This window comes from Cricetulus griseus, chromosome 3 (genome assembly GCF_003668045.3).
Source record: "Cricetulus griseus strain 17A/GY chromosome 3, alternate assembly CriGri-PICRH-1.0, whole genome shotgun sequence".
NCBI lineage: Eukaryota > Metazoa > Chordata > Mammalia > Rodentia > Cricetidae > Cricetulus > Cricetulus griseus.
This window is the reverse complement of record NC_048596.1, coordinates 18,748,807-18,766,451: the sequence shown is the minus strand read 5'-3', so window position 1 is coordinate 18,766,451 and position 17,645 is coordinate 18,748,807. Positions and strand designations below refer to the sequence as shown.

At 44.8% G+C, this 17,645-nt stretch overlaps 1 protein-coding gene across 3 annotated transcripts in view; it reads right to left on the bottom strand.

The window, feature by feature from the left end:
• Hpse2 (heparanase 2 (inactive)) overlaps nt 1-17,645 on the bottom strand; it is a 585,409-nt gene that overhangs the window by 7,688 nt on the left and 560,076 nt on the right. For all 3 annotated transcript variants that reach the window (XM_035443067.1, XM_035443068.1, XM_035443069.1), the window contains one exon: nt 15,159-15,305. In XM_035443067.1, coding sequence (XP_035298958.1) covers nt 15,159-15,305 — 147 coding nt within the window. The remainder of the gene's footprint in view (nt 1-15,158; nt 15,306-17,645) is intronic.

Sequence of the window (17,645 nt, the reverse complement as noted above, 5' to 3'; positions counted from 1 at the left end):
GAGTACATACCATGTTTGTCTTTTTGTGACTGGGTTACTTCACTCAGGATGGTTTCTTCTAGTTCCATCCATTTGCCTTCGAATTTCAAGATTCCATTGTTTTTTTTTTTGTTTGTTTGTTTTTGTTTTTTTTCTGGCTGAGTAGTACTCCATTGTGTAAATGTACCACATTTTCTCTATCCATTCTTCAGTTGAGGGGCATCTAGGTTGCTTCTAGGTTCTGGCTATTACAAATAATGCTGCGATGAACATCGTTCAACAGATGTCCTTGTTATATAAATGTGCTTCTTTTGGGTATATGCCTAAGAATGGAATTGCTGGATTTTGTGGTATACTAATTCCCATTTTCCTGAGGAATAGACATACTGATTTCCAAAGTGGCTGTACAAGTTGGCACTTCCACCAGCAGCAGAGGAGTGTTCCCCTTTCTCCACATCCTCTCCAGCATAAACTGTCATTGGTGTTTTTGATTTTAGCCATTCTGACAGGTGTAAGATGCTATCTCAGAGTTGTTTTGATTTGCATTTCCCTGATGGCTAAGGATGTTGAACACTTTCTCATGTGTCTTTCAGCCATTTTAGATTCCTCTATTGAGAATTGTTTATTTAGTTCTGTACCCTACTTTTTAATTGGATTATTTCTTTTGGAGACAAGCTTCTTGAGTTCTTTGTAAATTTTGGAGATCAGCCCTCTGTCGGATGTGGGGTTGGTGAAGATCTTTTCCCAGTCTGTGGGCTGCCGTTTTGTCTTACTGACTGTGTCCTTTGCCTTACAGAAGCTTCTCAGTTTCAGTAGGTCCCATTTATTAATTGCTGATCTCAGTGTCTGTGCTACTGGTGTAATGTTCAGGAAGCAGTCTCTTGTACCAATTTGTTCAAGAGTATTTCCTAATTTCTCTTCTAATAAGTTCAGTGTGGCTGGGTTTATGTTGAGGTCTTTGATCCATTTGGACTTAAGTTTTGTGCATGGTGATAGACATGGATCTATCTGCAGTCTTCTACATGCCAGCATCCAGTTATGTTAGTGCCATTTATTGAAGATGCTTTCTTTATTCCATTGTATAGCTTTAGCTTCTTTGTCAAAAATCAGGTGTTCCTAGGTGTGCGGGTTAATATCAGGGTTTTCAACTCGATTCCATTGGTCTACAAGCTGTTTTCAGGACTATAGCTCTATAATAGAGCTTGAAATCAGGGCTGGTGATGCCTCCAAAAGTTCCTTTATTGTACAGGGTTGTTTTTTGGCTATCCTGGGTCTTTCGATTTTCCATATAAAGTTGAGAATTGTTTTTTCAAGGTCTTTGAAGAATTGTGCTGGGATTTTGATGGGGATTGCATTGAATCTGTAGATTGCTTTTGGCAAGATTGCCATTTTTACTATGTTGGTCCTACCTATCCAAGAACATGGGAGATCCTTCCATTTTCTGGTATCTTCTTTAACTTCTTTCTTTGAAGACTCAAAATTCTTATGATACAGGACTTTCCCTTTTTGGTTAGTGTTACCCCAAGGTATTTTATGTGGTTTGTGGCAATCTTAAAGGGTGATGTTTCTCTGATTTCTTTCTCAGCACATTTATCATCCATATACAGTAGAGCTACTGATTTTTTTTTTTTGAGTTAATCTTGTATCCTGCCACTTTGCTGAATGTGTTTATCAGCTGTAGGAGTTCCCTGGTAGAGTTTTTCGGGTCACTTATGTAGACTATCATATCATCTGCAAACAGTAAAAGCTTGACTTCTTCCTTTCCAATTTGTATCCCCCTGATCTCCTTTTGTTGTCTTATTGCTCTAGCTAGAACTTCAAGGACAATATTGAAGATATGGAGAGAATGGACATCCTTGTCTTGTTCCTGATTTTAGAGGAATAGCTTTGAGTTTCTCTCCATTCAGTTTGATGTTGGCTGTTGGTTTACTGTATATTGTTTTTATTATGTTCAGGTATGTCCTGTTATCCCTGATCTCTCCAGGACCTTTATCAGGAAGGGGTGTTGGATTTTGTCAAAGGCTTTTTCAGCATCTAGTGAGATGATCATGTGGTTTTTCTTTTTCAGTTTGTTTATATGGTGGATTACATTGATGGATTTTCATATATTGAACCATCCTTGCATCCCTGGGATGAAGCCTACTTGATCATGGTGGATGATTTTTCTGATATGTTCTTGGATTCGGTTTGCCAGTATTTTATTGAGTACTTTTGCATCACTGTTCATGAGGGATATTGGTCTGCAGTTCTCTTTCTTAGTTGTGTCTTTGTGTGGCTTGGGTACCAAGGTAATTGTAGCCTCTTAAAGAGAGTTTGGCAACGAACCTTCTGCTTCTATTGTGTGGAACAATTTGAGGAGTATTGGTATTAGCTTTCCTTTGAATTTCTGGTAGAATTCTGCACTGAAGTTATCTGGTCCTGGGCTTTTTTTGGTTGGGAGACTTTTGATGGCTACTTCTATTTCCTTAGGGGTTATAGGTCTGTTTAAGTTGCTTATCTGTTCTTGATTCAATTTTGGTAAGTGATATCTGTCCAGAAACTTGTCCATTTCCTTTAAATTTTTGAATTTTGTGGAGTACAGGTTTTCAAAGTATGACCTGATGATTCTCTGGATTTCCTCAGTGTCAGTTGTTATGTCCCCCTTTTCATTTCTGATTTTGTTAATTTATCTCCTGAGCAAATTGGGAGCATAGTGGGAGGGGAGAGGGAACTAGGGGAATGAGAAGGGGAGAAGAGGAGGGGTGAGGAGGACATGATGGGGCAGGAGGTTGACTTGGGGGAAGAACAGAAGAGAGCAAGATAAGAGATACTATAATAGAGGGAGACATTATAGGTTTAAAGAGCATTCAGGCACTAGGGAAATGTCTGGAGATCTACAAAGATGACACCAACTAACAATCTAAGCAACAGAGGAGAGGCTACCTTAAATGTCCTCCCCTGATAATAAGATTGATGACTGACTTATATGCCACCTGATAGCCCTCATCCAGCAGCTGGTGGAAGTAGAAGCAGGTACCCACAGCTAAACACTGAACTGAACTGGAATCCAGTTGCAGAGAAGGAGGACTGATGAGCAAAGGGGTCCATACCAGGCTGGTGAAACCCACAGAAACAGCTGACCTGAACAAGGGAGAGCTCTTGATCCCCAGACTGGTAATTGGGAAACCAGCATGGGACTGATCCAGACCCCATGAGTGTGGGTGTCAGTTAGGAGACCTTGGAAATCTATGGGGCCCCTTGTAGTGGATTAGTCCTTATCCCTAGCATAGGAATGGACTTTGGGAGCCCATCCCACATGGAGGGATACTTTCTGAGCCTAAACACAGGGGGTGGGCCTAGGCCCTATCCCAAAGGACATGACAGACTTTTAAGACCCCCTATGGAAGGCCTCACCCCCCCACCCCTGGGGAGCAGAAAGGGTATGGGATAGATAGGGTGTTAGTGGTGGGGGGAGCAGGGGAGGAGGGGAGGGAGAGGGAACTGGTATTGACATGTGAAATAATCTTCCTAATTCAAGTAAAAAATTAAAAAGACTGATTTTTAATTCTAAGTGTGCATGGAGGGTGGTATTTACACAGTATTACAAGTGCTCAAACAGGACGGAAGAGGGCATTGAATTCCTTGGAGCTGGGGCTACAGGAGACTGGAAACTGCTCAATATGGTTGCTGGTAATCAAACCTGGGTCCCCTGCAGGAACAGTACCTGCTCATAACCACCGAACTGTCTCTCCAGCCCTAACTCCTTGATTATCTTGCTTGTCATTCAGATCAGCTACAAGGGCTCCTCAAAAGCAGCCCACAATCCCCAGAACTTCCTGGTCCTTAACTTGTATCACAATGTGGCTGCTCGTCCTCACCCCAGACAGGAGGGGCGGTGGGTGCCTTAGTCTTCATTATCTATGCATGCACACAGCCGGTGGTCAAGAAAAGAAATATTAAAGGTACAGTCAGAAGAATTTCAACTCAGACAAGAACGACAACAGTCCAGAAATTGAATTCAGTCTAGATCGCAGACATTAAATGTACAGGTTTGGATAGGTCTTTCGGTCACCTCCAGTAGGTTTTTAGATTGTAAATAATGTGACTGAAAGCAAGGAAGGAGTAGCGACAGGAGACGTGCTTCTGTACTTCTAACACAGGTGCTCTCTCCTAGACATTAATTCCTTGTGATTACCTTTGAGTCACTAGGGGGCACTCTTGTCCTATACAATAAGTCAGTGGAGAGCCAGACTGCATGGCTGCTCCCAGGAAACCAAACTTGTTCTCTGGTCCCTGCTGTCCTCACCCCATCTCTACAAGGCCGGGGTGGGGGGTGGGGGTGCGGGGAGGTGTGGTACCTTGTGCTTGGCGTGTCAAAGGAACAAATCGCAGTGTCAATCAAAGCCCAACTCAAACTGCACTGTGGCCCCTTGGCACGGGTCCGCCTGGAGTGGGGCCCAATATTAAGCAAAGGCGCAGGCAGCGCTGCAGTTCCCGCTGCGGTGCGGGCTTCCCAGCCAGGGTGCCTAGAGGGATCCCGCCGCCGCAGGTGCGAGTCGCTGGCCGGCCGCGGCGCCAGGCTCTCCGGGGTTCCGGGTCCCCCGCCGCCCCGGGCCGCACCTGTTAGCGCGGTTTCCCGAGCTGGGCTGGGAAACTGGTGTGTGCAGCTGCCCTGCCCTCCTCCAGGTCAGGGCCAGGTTAGAGCCTGGAGGGGCCCAGCCAGGCCTGGAGCCATGGGGCGTCCTTCCCTTCCTGCTCCGGGAGAGGCAGCAAAAAGGAAGTTCGTTTCACGTGTCCCTGAGCAATGTCGATCCCCTGAGGATTCCGTGAGCTTTTGACTCATCTGGAAATTGGGAGACCCTACCAAAAAAGCCCATTCTTTCTCTGGGAGCAATCAGACGTAGCTTCCCCCACAGGCTCTGTTTGCTACACTCCCTTCTTCTTCATCCTCAGCAGTGCTTAGCTTTTCGCCTACCACAGTAGTTCGGCAACACTGGAGTTGCACTCAGTGCACTTCCCTAGGCACTCCACAGCGGCTACACAAAGAGGACAGGAAGAGAGAGGGACGATGGGGAAGAAAACCTCTAGTTCCCTTCACCCCTCTAGGAGCCCCACTGCCCTACATTCTACCCTCTGAAAGGCAGGCTCACCTAGGGTCTGAAGACCTTTGATGGCTCCCCCCAACCCCGCGCGTGAGCACTGCCCACTAGGACTGTTTCATAGTTTCACAGAGTTCCTTGTAAGGGATATGGTTGGGCTTTTTCTGCATGTAGTAGGCTCAGGGGTCATGATTTGACTGGCGTTCCACCTAAATCTGTGTGATAATGGTCCAAGCCATAATAGGATTCTACCATGTGCTTCCAATGCCTTAAAATAACTGCACACTTGGCAGACAAGATGAGCACCTAGCTAAGAAACCTGGATTTGTACTGATACTGCTAACTTTCAACAGATCAGGGGCTCATCTGGGGGCAGTTTGAGAAGAAAATCTGATTCTGCAACCAACTCAAAGCTCCATGTCATAGGCAGATCACACTCAAACCGCAGGGCACAATAGAAACCAGATACAAAAGCTACAGAGGCATGGCCCCACAGTTAACTAGTCTTATTCCCACTGTAAAGAACAGTGCCACGATCACCAAGTGGTGATTAAGGGGGGTTACTCATCTCTCCATGGTTCTGTGTGATGTACAAAGTCAATTATAACAGACTTAGGCCTTGCCCACTAAGCTAGAAGTCGCTGCAGCATGCCAATGTGTGGCCAAAGACACCATAATAAACACATTATAAAGAAAAACACAAATAGAAGGGAAATCAAATTTAGCCCGGTTTCAACATTTTTTGTGGTCTGGTCCCAGTGTATCTCTGTGGCCTTTCTCTTCACCCCACAGGCATCCTATATTCTAGTTCTGTGTGGGGAGACTGACCCACTCCAGAAAAAATGAGCCATGAATGTATGTACTTCCAAACCTCATGGCCTCCCAAACCACGAGCCTTTCCTAGAAGCACGGCTTGTTCTGGCTAAGTACAGTGGTCCCACCCATTAGGACCCATTTTCCGGATCCTACCCAGATTCCCTCTCTCCTTCCCTCAGGCTTCCAAGCTCCTGTGTTATTCCCAGTGTTCTGTTGTCTGAGAGTTAATGCATCCTTTGTGGAGAGGGGGCATCTTTTCCCAGTCCTACCTGTGTGAAGCAGGTAAAGGCAGTGAGGGGCAAGAGTGCTCCCGTACAGTGGAGGGCAGGTAGTAAGAGTTTCTCAAATGTGAGTGTAAGATAGTCTATAAGCCACACTCAGAGTAGACCGGTTACTTTATAGTCATGGCTCCCTGGATACTTCTTGAAATCCATTAAAGCAAGCAGATAAATATCTCAGTTTTATTGGCTTCTGACAGTGCTCCCTATAATACCAGATGCTCTGTGTGACCTTCCACGGAAAAGAATAAGATGTTCCATGTGACCTAGCCTCTGTTCCAGAATCCATAGATGTCAAAGGGCAACCGAGTGTACAGCGACTCTAAGCCTCCTTGGTAGGAAGAAGCATGGAAGGGTGGTTTCCAAAGTGACTGCTGATGTTTGGCAGCCAGCCTCCAGTTTTGTGCTGTAGGTCCCCTATGTGGAATATGCCAGCCCCTGATGCACAGAAGCACGGGTTCAGGATGCAGGCCTAGCCTCAGGGATGAACTGGGGTAGAACTTGTCACATCCTCCAAGTTACGTATTTCTATCATCAAACCACAGAGAACACAAAGGCTGCTTTTCTCCATCTACCAGAACTGCCCACATATTTAGTCGCCCTCCCCTTAATTTTAACACCAACTACTCAGAGCCACGTTGGCTATGTCCTATGGGAAAGGACAGAAATTGCTGCCTGGATAGAGGGTCCCCAAGCAAGTGAGGACGGGGACAGACCAGAGCCCTGATGGACAGCTCTGCAGAAAGCTTGCAGCTGTGGGAAGTGAGCTAGAAGAAGATACATTTTGGAGCTAAGAACAAATGGAAAAGTCTCAGGAAACAACAGTGAAAGTTGTGGATCTGCGAACATCTTGGTTTAAGATGTCAAGTCACTGTGAAATAGAAAATCATTTCATAATCCTATAATCTGCACATTACTAATCTGGGATTTAAAACAAAACAAACAATAAAGCTTGAAAACCAGCTCTGGGCCTTTTACTCTGGCCTGGAAAATTCCCCGGGGCTCATGGCACGTTCACACCTTTGGCACAAAGGCTTGGGGCCTGGATGGGGAAATCAAAGTTGTGAATCATCTGGGACCATGTCCCAGGGTGTATGGAAGGGCCAGTGGTTCCCAACTTTGGCCACATAGTTGAATCACCCAGGGAGTTAGCCCTTCAGCCTGAGTCCCAGGCCAGAGGTTTTGGGTTAATTGCTCTGGGGTGTGGTGTGGGCACTGGGCTTTGAAAGCCCACAGCTTGTTCAAAGCACAGCTGTGGCCAACCAGCACCAGCATCAGAAGGGATAGAGACGTTGGCAGCTGGGGCGAGAGGGAGTTAAGTAACCCTGACTGTCACATTCTGAATTTACTTTGGATAAAAAGCGCCTTCTTCACCCTTTCGCCATGCCATGTGAGGAGGCCACATTTTTTTTTTTTAAACCCAGAAAATGTGAATCTTTAAAAGGGAATTATTTTGGTGAAGAGATTGAAGTGGACATTTCTGTTCTTTCACCAGAGCTGCTTCATCTAAGGTCCCCACCCTAGGCCTGCACACTGGTGACACGAATGTGCTCTTAGTACGGGGGCGTTTGTGGGCAGCCCTTCACAGGCAGAGGAAGGCTTAGTGGTGACCTCACTCTCTGGGAAGAAAGCTCTGAACATACTGTCCCTTTGGACAGCACGGTTGGTCTCTAATATCCTGCAGCTTCTCTGAAGTCCTGGCTTACACCACCAGCTCCACACTGACAAGCTTTGTTCAGGTAGAGGAAGAATCCAAGGGGGTGAAGAATAGCCCACTCAGCACCTTTACTGCATTTTAGATGCGTAGATGACCATTTGCTTAGACCATGCCATGTACTTGCTGCAGCTTACTAGGCTCAGAAAGCTCCTAAGCTCCGATGCACGAGTTTTCTGTCTCTGAAGACCCTGAGGCTCCTTCTCTCTGTAGGCCTGAGACTTGACTGTCTCAGATCCGGAGTCTGGTCCTTTTTAACAAACGCTTCTGTGCACACACATGTATTTGCATTCCTTCTTTCTGTGGGGCCCACTTGCAGCATAGCCTGGCCATTAGTGGTTAAAGTGTCATCTCCCTGCTTACTCACAGCCAGCTCATAAATGTCCCCAGGTAGCTTTCTTGTTATTTGGGGCTTCCAGCCAGCTTGCTTTTCCTCCTGAGGGCTCCAAGTGACCTTTCAAAAGGGCTGCATCTTCCCCAACAGGACCCAGGTAAAGGAGGTTTCCGTTCTAAACTTTGCTTTTTTTTTGGTCTGATTTTCTCCTGATATTTAAAGACTTACCCGAGGCCTGCTTGGGCTAGCAGGTTCTGCCACACACTTTCAGTCTAAGTATCACACCTTGGAGTTCCTTCCCTGCTACTGCAGATAAACAAATTCCAACTTGCAAATGGATTAAAGAAATGAATATAAGTGCTCTGGTTGAATAGCTCAGTGGTACAGCATGTGCCCATCATGCAGAAAATCATGACTTCTATCCTCAGTGCAGAGAATGAGAGCAAGTGTGTGTGTGTGTGGTGTGTGTGTGTGTGTGTGTGAGAGAGAGAGAGAGAGAGAGAGAGAGAGAGAGAGAGAGAGAGAGAGAGAGATATTAGAAGGAGACAGCAGTGCACATTTATCTGATCTCAGGAATATAAATGCACACATGTTTAAGTAATATAAGTTGGAATGGAAGAAACAATAAGAAACAAGATGAAAACCAAATACTTCACATTAAAATAATACCCTAAAAATGAAATACTTGGAAAACTAGTTAGCAAAACACTAACAAATATAGTTCAATATATATGATAGATGTTGGAGGGGGAAGTGAACTTAGAGCAAAATTACATGCTTTTAATAAGAAAAATTAATACCCCAAATGGAAAAATAAGCAAGGGGCACAGGGAACTCATGAAAACAATACATTAGCAGCAGATGCCCAGCGTCTTCACTCTTGCACATATGCAGAGAGCACGGTTGAAGAACACCATCTTTCAATACCAAGTGAGCAAAGATAGGAAAAAGGGTGTGGACTAGCTGGCGACATGTTTCCTCTTCGTTCTCAGATCTCTTCACCTAGGACTAGATGGATGAGTAACAACCTGAAAAGCTGATTCCATGAGCTAAGATCCTACAGCTCGGTGGCTGCTATAGGATCAGGGATCCACTGTAAGCTAGCTGGCCCTAGGTCACCTGAAGAACCCGAGGGATTACCAGGGCAGAGATGAGAGCTAGCAGATATGTTGAAACTTGCTACAGCGAAGAGAGGACATACAGATTTATTCTGCTCATCTTTCTTAAAGCAAGGGTAGACATGACAAGAGATATCCCTTTAGCCTCATGTAAGAAGGGCCTTCCTACAACTGGAGCCATCTAATCCCGGAGTGAAATGAACCAACTCAGGGGCTGGGCGGTGCCGTCCAACGGAAGCTGAATACTTTTAGGCAGGTACATCATAGGAGAAGCTTCTTACTGCATCTTTTGACAATTTTCTTCTAGGAAGCCATCTTTAAATAACTGTACAACTTTTATAAAGGTTTTTTTCTTTTAAAGAAATTCATTTGAATGATCCCAGATCGTGAAGGCTACAGAAACCCTTAGGAAGTATATCTGGTTCCAACTACTGTCAGCAACAGCAAATAAAAATACTTAGAATTCAAGGGTGTGCCAGCCCAGAGGCCACACTCCTTTTGCCAGGTCTGTTAGCATCCAGACCCAAACCACAGCGCTTCCCTATTTACTGATAACAAGGGTTTGGCTAAGTGGTGACCCACTCAGCTCAGAACTTCCACAACAGGCAAGCTCAGAACCCAGCCATGGAATGGCATCATATAGTCTGTTGCAACAGGGACATGGAGCTATTTTAAAAGTCTTAGCACCTCAGTTAACTTGAGCCTTCAGAACCATTTTGTTTGGCTTGCATCAAATGACACCTTTCCATCTGCATTCAGCTCGCTGCCAGTGTTGTTCTTTGACATAGAGTTTAGGGGGGTGAAAGCAAAAGTATGTCTTAGAGAGTTGGAAAAACCCAAGCAGTTTGAAGCTAAAGAAGGAAGAAAAATGTTCATTTCTTTAGAGGATGGGCAAAAAGATGTGTGGTCCACAAGGGTCCTGCAATTCTCCAGCTATAGTCATTTCAGCTGCTGGCAAAGTCAATACAGATTTGAGGTTTAAGCATCAGTGTGGAACCTATGACCCTCAAGGCATAAAACCCCACTTTACAGAGCTCCTGAAGTCCAGGCGTTTATTCTGCACAAGAAGTCACGGGCATTCTGGTCTGAGGCATGCACAGTGAACTGTAGTCAGACAATAAGTGATTACTACCATTAGTGAATGGGACTGGAACGAGTTAGCCCTATGGAGAGACCTCTTCAAACTATATTAATTCTGGGCAGAGTTTTAAGATGGATGCACCCAGATAGTCCCATGACATTTCAGTAACTTCATGGTATGTTTGTCCTTTGTAGTTTGTCCTTTGCTGGACTCTCTGGGCAGCACTCTCAGTGCTGAAGACAGGCTGTGGGTGAGGGGTCACAGTGTGCTCAGTGCTCTAAGACGCAGTCTCTCTCTACCTCTAAAGTGGGAGAGTCAAGCACTATTGTTGTTCTAAAGGTTATATGAGGCGATGGCAATGGCTACCACAGCTATTAGAGCAAGCCTCAGTGTTAGCATAGAATTAAGTGTTCAGACAGACTGAAATCCGAGGCCAGTGAACTCGGAACAGCCCCTCATCTAGGTGGCTTATTATAGACTCAGAACTCAGAACGAGGGCAGAGGACAAAAACCAGATTACCTCAAAATGCCGCCTAGCCCTGGACCCCTCAGCAGATGGTGTTTCCCTCCCTGGAGTCTGTGTGTGAGAGTACGTACTCTGACGACAGTCACCTCCCTCTCTTCTGATTTATGTATTATATCTCCTCTAAACAGGATTGAACTAGACACAGACAGGGACCCCTAACCTGATAACGCCTGCCTGGTTCCCTTGGAAAAGCAAACCGCTCGCTTTACTTGCAGATTTTAGCTGGTCCAGATGGTACTTCTTAGAGATATTTATGCCCAGGCAGAACGGGTTCCCTAGAAGTGAGCATCTCTTTATCTTGGTCACATGAGGTCATGGGAAGATGCTTTCCGTGGATGGTGGAAGGTACTCAGAGGTACCTCCCCTCTGACTGTCCTGGCTTGTGAATGGGCCCACTTCCCACAAAGTTGAAACGAAGCCCACAGAAGACCCACAGCTGGGGATTTTCTGAGAGAAGCCAGCCAGCTATTACTGCCATTCACTCTTGGAGCACAGCCTCTGTGTGTGGTCCTTCCCTTCAGTGGTTTAAAATGGTCACTTGGCTGGTGGCCATTGAAAGCACAGGCTCTGGGAGTGTAGAGGACAGGGGATGAAGGAGAATGATAGAATGGTGTGGTTGGGCGTTGGTGGCGCACACCTTTGATCCCAGCACTCGGGAGGCTGAGGCAGGCGGATCTCTGTGAGTTCCAGAACAGCCAGGGCCACACAGAGAAATCCTGTCTTGAAAAAAAAATAATAGAGCCTGTCTGGGATGCCATGCTTCTCACTAACAGCTTTTCTCCTGAGGGCAGCAATCTTGCCCTCCACCAGGTCAGACCAGGTGAATCTGAAGTGCAATTTATCTCTTTTAAACTGAGCCCCTTGTATCTCTGCCATTGCTGAATTTTGCTTGGCAGCTGTATGAATACCTAATGAAGCCCTGAGCTTACTTTCTTTTCTGGACCAATTCTCTCCATTTCTGTCAACTATTTGTGGCGAGTATGTCCTCCAGATTCAGGATATTCTTGCCTTGAACACACTAGTTTCTAAAATGCCTACCCTGTAAGGCAAAGAGTACTGGCCTTTGGTCTGTTTCCTAGGATGATACAACATTCTACAATGGTGTCTATAACTTATTATTTAAAGAATTAAGATGTGTGTGGATCTCACAACTGATTCACCACTGAGAAGGGGGACTGTGAACTCTGATGCTGACAGTCATGTCTGACCAGCAGCTCCTGGAGTGCTTCCTACATGATGGCTGACACACCTTGACTTTCTATTCATGGAGTGATGTCCTTTGAGAGACTTCAAATCTTCCCAGCCTTGAGGACAATTCTGAGAGAATGAGCATTCCATGTTCTCAACAAAAACATTTTCTGGCGCCCTCCTAACAGAGACCTAAGGTTTGAACGTGACTTGCTTGGGCTGTAGCTTCTTCTGGTTGCTCAGACAGGAGCAGATACATATCTCTTGCCCTAAGAACTTTGCCTTCTCTGCTGAGTTAGTATGGCTTTAGGCTGTAGCAATGAATTAGCAGATATAGAACAGAGCCAGGCCCCAGAGACGGTATAAAACAAAGAAAAGAGACACCAAAGTCTGAAATCACTTCCTAGTGTTTCCTCTCATCTTTTCTGAGTGGTTTCTTTGTTGACACCACCGCATGCTTCCCTGGAGACCCCAGCAGGACTCACCAAGGGCTCCTGCTGTACAGCAGTAACAGAGCACTGAATGTGGTACCAAACAATCTACTCAACGGTTGTCTGGCAGAACTTAGCCAGCAACTTACAGGCCAAGATGGCATAGCACGGGGTCAGAGCCACCAGGGTCCAAGATAGAAGAAGTCATAATTTATTAGCACTTTGTAGGAGAGAAATGGACTAAAATGTTACTATAAGGTTCAAAATATAAAATAATACACAACTATCTCATAGCTGTGTATATCATTTATATTTATAGTTGTATATTTTTGTGTTTTACACTAGGAGAAGGCTTGGTTTCACTAGTATCCTCTAATTTGATTCTCACTTGCCTCTTTTTTTGACAGGTAAAGAAACTGAGGTTTAATCACACCAATATGTCAGCCTCTGGATCAGATGCCAGCCTTCTGGCCCTGTTTGATCTCAGCAATTTGCTAAGTCCTTCCTCAGGATCCCTGTGGGATGGAATTCACTTTGTCCTGTGCTTCTCTGATATCTTAACAAAGATGTCACACAGCTTTGGATGAGTCTGCTGACAAGGTGAAGTACAGGGTGACAAAGTGAACTGTAAGTGAGCCAGTTCCTTCAGGTACCTAAGATCAGGTGTGTGCAGGACAAGGCTATGGAGGCAGGGGCAAAGTGCTGGGATAAATAGGATAGAAAATTATGCCCTTGGTTGCTAGGGAAACTGGCTCATTCAAAGATGCTGTCCTCTGCCCATCATCCACCTTGGCCACATAGTTTGACTTTTATGCTGTTCTCATTATGCCTTTTTATAAAACCAAAGTGTCTTCAAACACACAAATAAGTGTGAAAAAGATAATTCTTAGGACCAAGGATGATTTCCCCCTCTTCTACAACAGCCTGGGGTTTTGAGCTGAGGATACAGAAGGCAATGGATACTTATTCAGCATTTGTGGTGTGCCGGGGACCTGACATGGTTCACCTCATTTACTGTGCTCCACTTGAGAGAAAACTGAAGCTCATGGAGGTTATATAACATAACTTGTCTCATACAGAGTAAGAATTGACATCCTGGCCTACTGGCCATAAGGCATTACACTAAGTGTGCATGTATTCTTGGCAGTGTCCAGGCTCAGCTCCTAAGCTCTTCGGTTTCAGGGACTCTAACCTGTCACAATCAATCACTGCTGAGGAGTTAGCCTTTTTGCCAGAAATAGCTTTGCAGGTCATGACTGAATACTAGCAGGAGGCTTACCTGCACTCAAGGTCCTGAGAAAATCAGGCCCAGGATGGGAATTTACCAAATATAGAGCAACACTTGAGTCCTAAGCTCAGGGCTTGAGAGTGAGACCCACAGATTTACCTAGGTCATGCATCCATTTTGTGGCAAATCTCAGACCAGCACTGGCTGTCCTGCTTAGGATGAAGGATGAGAATTTTGCCTGCCGTCATGAAATACATGGTTATAGATAGATTGATAAAACTCTCAAGAGTCCTGCTGATACAGGCAGGATTCAAAGGAAGAAAAGTAAAAGAAAAGTATACAGGCAGTGGACAAAAAGAACCAGCATGTGAAAATCCAGACCTGGGGTGGGCTAAAAAGACTCAGTAAATGACTTCCCAGACTGTTTTGTTCCCACTGCACATACAGTTGGAAGCCAAATGCAAGCCACCAAGGTTGCAGAGAAGCACTGAACAATTATAGCACAAATATTTGTGGGCAGCTGTGGGAGTGCAAGCCACCTGCTCCAAGTTTACAGCTTTGTTAAACTTGGTAAACATTAAAAATGCAATGGGAACGCCCCTGATCTGCGCAGCATCCCATGCCCCTTCTGAGGGGCCTTGCTCGGGGACCGGCATGATTTTGCCCTTGACCAGGCCCTTCTCAGTATGGTTCAGCATTGCCTTTGGTTAGTACATCAGTATTGCCAAACAGTCTGCAGGAGAGATGGAGGGAGGTGGTTTGAAGGGTCACAGAATCTGGAATACAATTTCCCTCCTATTTTCCAGATAAACAAAACAGATCCAGCAATGATGTGCCAAAGCTATATAGTTAAGGCCCAAAATGACTGGGTCTCTGAACTTTGGGACTTTCCTCTAAGTGCTTCTTCTTCTAAAGTCCCATGGGTCTGTAGATAATGATGTAAGAGGAGCCAAAACACTCTAGAACCTTACAGCTGAAAGAGATGGTTTTCAACTACAAGGCTTTTGACGGTCGCATGACAAATGGTACTATTGACATTTAGTGGGCAGGTAGGGGCCAAGGATGCTACATAGCTTGTCATGTGATCATATGGCCTAATGAAGAACTGACTTGCTCAAACACCAAGAGTACCCTTGTTGAGAAATATTTTGTCTATTGTTTGACTTTGATGTTGAATGCAAACATGGAGATCGTCAGGGACCTGAGTAGCAATTTCCCCCAAAGGACTGAAAACCCTCCTACTCTGTACTACTTATCCCATACCACCTTCTTCAGGCTCAGTGAATGAGCAGCAACCATGTTGCCTTCGGTAAAAGGGTGACTCCAGCTCCCTCTTCACTGAGCTCCTGCCCACATGGTCCTAAGCTATGTCCAGATTGGCACTTACCTGGACTTTAGGCCTTCCTGCCCATAGGGCTGCAGCAGATACTGGTGCACCAGCTTGTCTCTGAGCGTCCCAGCCAGTTTGATTTTCTTTCTTGATCGATGTAGGTTGATGATGAAAAGTGTAATAGATCCACGGACATAGTTGTGGCTGAGTTCAAGACAGAGAGAAGGTGGGGGCGTGGGGGGAAGATGAGACAAAGCAGTCAGTTAGATGCTCCTAAATAACTTACAGGCTGTACAAAACAGGATCACCCCAGAAAGTGCCTTGTTTTATGGATAGTCCCAATAGACCTTCAAGATGGGAATCCCTGGTTATTGCTATTTCCTGAAAAGATAGAGCCTACCCTTCACCCCATTGTGTTTGTTTAAATTTACTGGAATTATTTTAGAAACAAATATGTATATGTGCAGTATGAAAGTAAAATATGATGGCTGCAGAAAAAGAAAAAATCCAGGAAAACATAAAGAGATAAAGAACAAAAGAAAATGTCCATAGTTACATAATCTTGAAATAGTATACTATTTTGGTCAACACTCAGTATTTTTGTGTCTTAGTTTGAGAATTATCTATTAAGTACTTTGACACATGTGACAACACCACTCAGTTTTTATATAACTAAGATCAAACTATCTACATAGCCTTTTCCAGCTAATGTATATATGACACATGATCTTGTGCTATTATAGTTTCTTTTACTATAGTTTCTTTTCCAATCATAGAAATGCAACATAATTTACTCAGCCAGTCCACCACTTTTGTGGAGTCCTGTTGTTTTCACTTTTTTTGCCATCATAAATTATACCACAAAAGCCTTAATTTTTACATAAGCCGGTGATTAAAAATTGTAGGAGTTGGAATCACTATGTCCAGCCATGTTTACATTGTTTGGTTCCTCATCGGATTTCCATTTTCTGTGGTGTCCCTCTAATTTGGATATAAATATGGAGTCAGGTCTAGATTATACAGGCAGTTTATGCTGGGCGTTGGTGGTGCATGCCTTTAATTCCAGCACTCGGGAGGCAGAGGCAGGCAGATCTCTGTGAGTTCGAGGCCAGCCTGGTCTCCAGAGTGAGTTCCAGGATAGGCTCCAAAGCTACACAGAAACCCTGTCTCGAGAAATCCAAAAATAAATAAATAAACAAATAAAGGCAGTTTATTTAGGAAAATATTACTCACACAGATTAGCCTAGCCAGCCGGCAGAGAGCAAGGGAAGAAGCAGAGGCCCCCACGTGGGAGCCCCTCACTCTTCCTTTCCCATGTCACCTGTAGCCAGCCCCAATTAGGAGTGGCCAGGATTTCTCCCTGCATTCCTGCCTGTGAGAAGAGTTATATCCTTGTGCTACTGTACTCTAAAGTAATTACATGTCTGTTTTGTTCAGTGTAGTGTGAGTGGGCACGCTGAGACCTTTGGGTAGATGCTGTAGGAGCTGTTCATGTGATGACATGCTTCCTTCCCTATGTGGACACAACTGCTTGCTATGTAGCTCAGGCTATCACTGAATTATGATCATTTTGCCTCAACCTCCTAAGTGCTGGGATAACACACACCACCATGCCCGGCTTGACAATGGTGGTCACTAAGGCTACTGGCTTGGGGGCTGAAATGAAGATACAAAGCAGAGCTACAGCTGAGCCATGGTGGATAAGAAATGTGAACAAGAAACATAATTTCTTACTGGAAGCTGTTTAGATCTGGATGTTCTTAAAAAGATTGTTTTTGGTTCTGGGGCTCAAACTCAGATAATAACCGTTGATAGCAAATGCCCTTATTCACCGAGCCATCTCAATGGTCTTGGATGCTCTATTCTTTTTAAACCATGGCATAACAGCACTTCTTCTGATAAATGCACACATTTCGATAATACTGGTGTCATTTAGACAGTTTGTAACGATTTGCCTTTGCCAGCTCTATAGTAAGAGTGCCCATTTCATCACACTCTTCAGAGTACTGGATATGAATCTTTTAAAACAGCTTTATACCAGAAGAAAATGGGTTGGTGATGTTGTATTTTATATTCTTGTTCACACTGAAGCACAATATTCTTTCATTTGCCCAGTTGCCACTTCTGGTTTTCTTTTGTAAGATGCCTAAAACTAGTCACCGTTTTAGAATCCTCTTATCCCTTCTATGCAGGGTGCACGGAACCACGGGAGAACACGTGCTGACATGCAAGGGGAGCTTTCAGTATGTATCAGCAAAGCTGTAATGATTTTTCCTCTCAGTAGGAAAAAGACCTTGTTTCTAAGGGGTCTCTTGGGGCCCCATCTGGATGAGTTAATGAGAGGAAACAGAAAAAAATGACCCAGCTCAGCCTTCAAAAGAGGAGCTCAGAGAAACTCTAAGACAACTTAGAGGAAAACATTGCTTGCAGACATGCAACCCTTTGATCCCTGGGTTACTAATCTTTGCTCCTCAAGAGGCCGATTGAGAGCTGAGCAGTCAAGGGCAGGTCAGTAGGATGACTTGGGGACTTTAAAGTACAGAT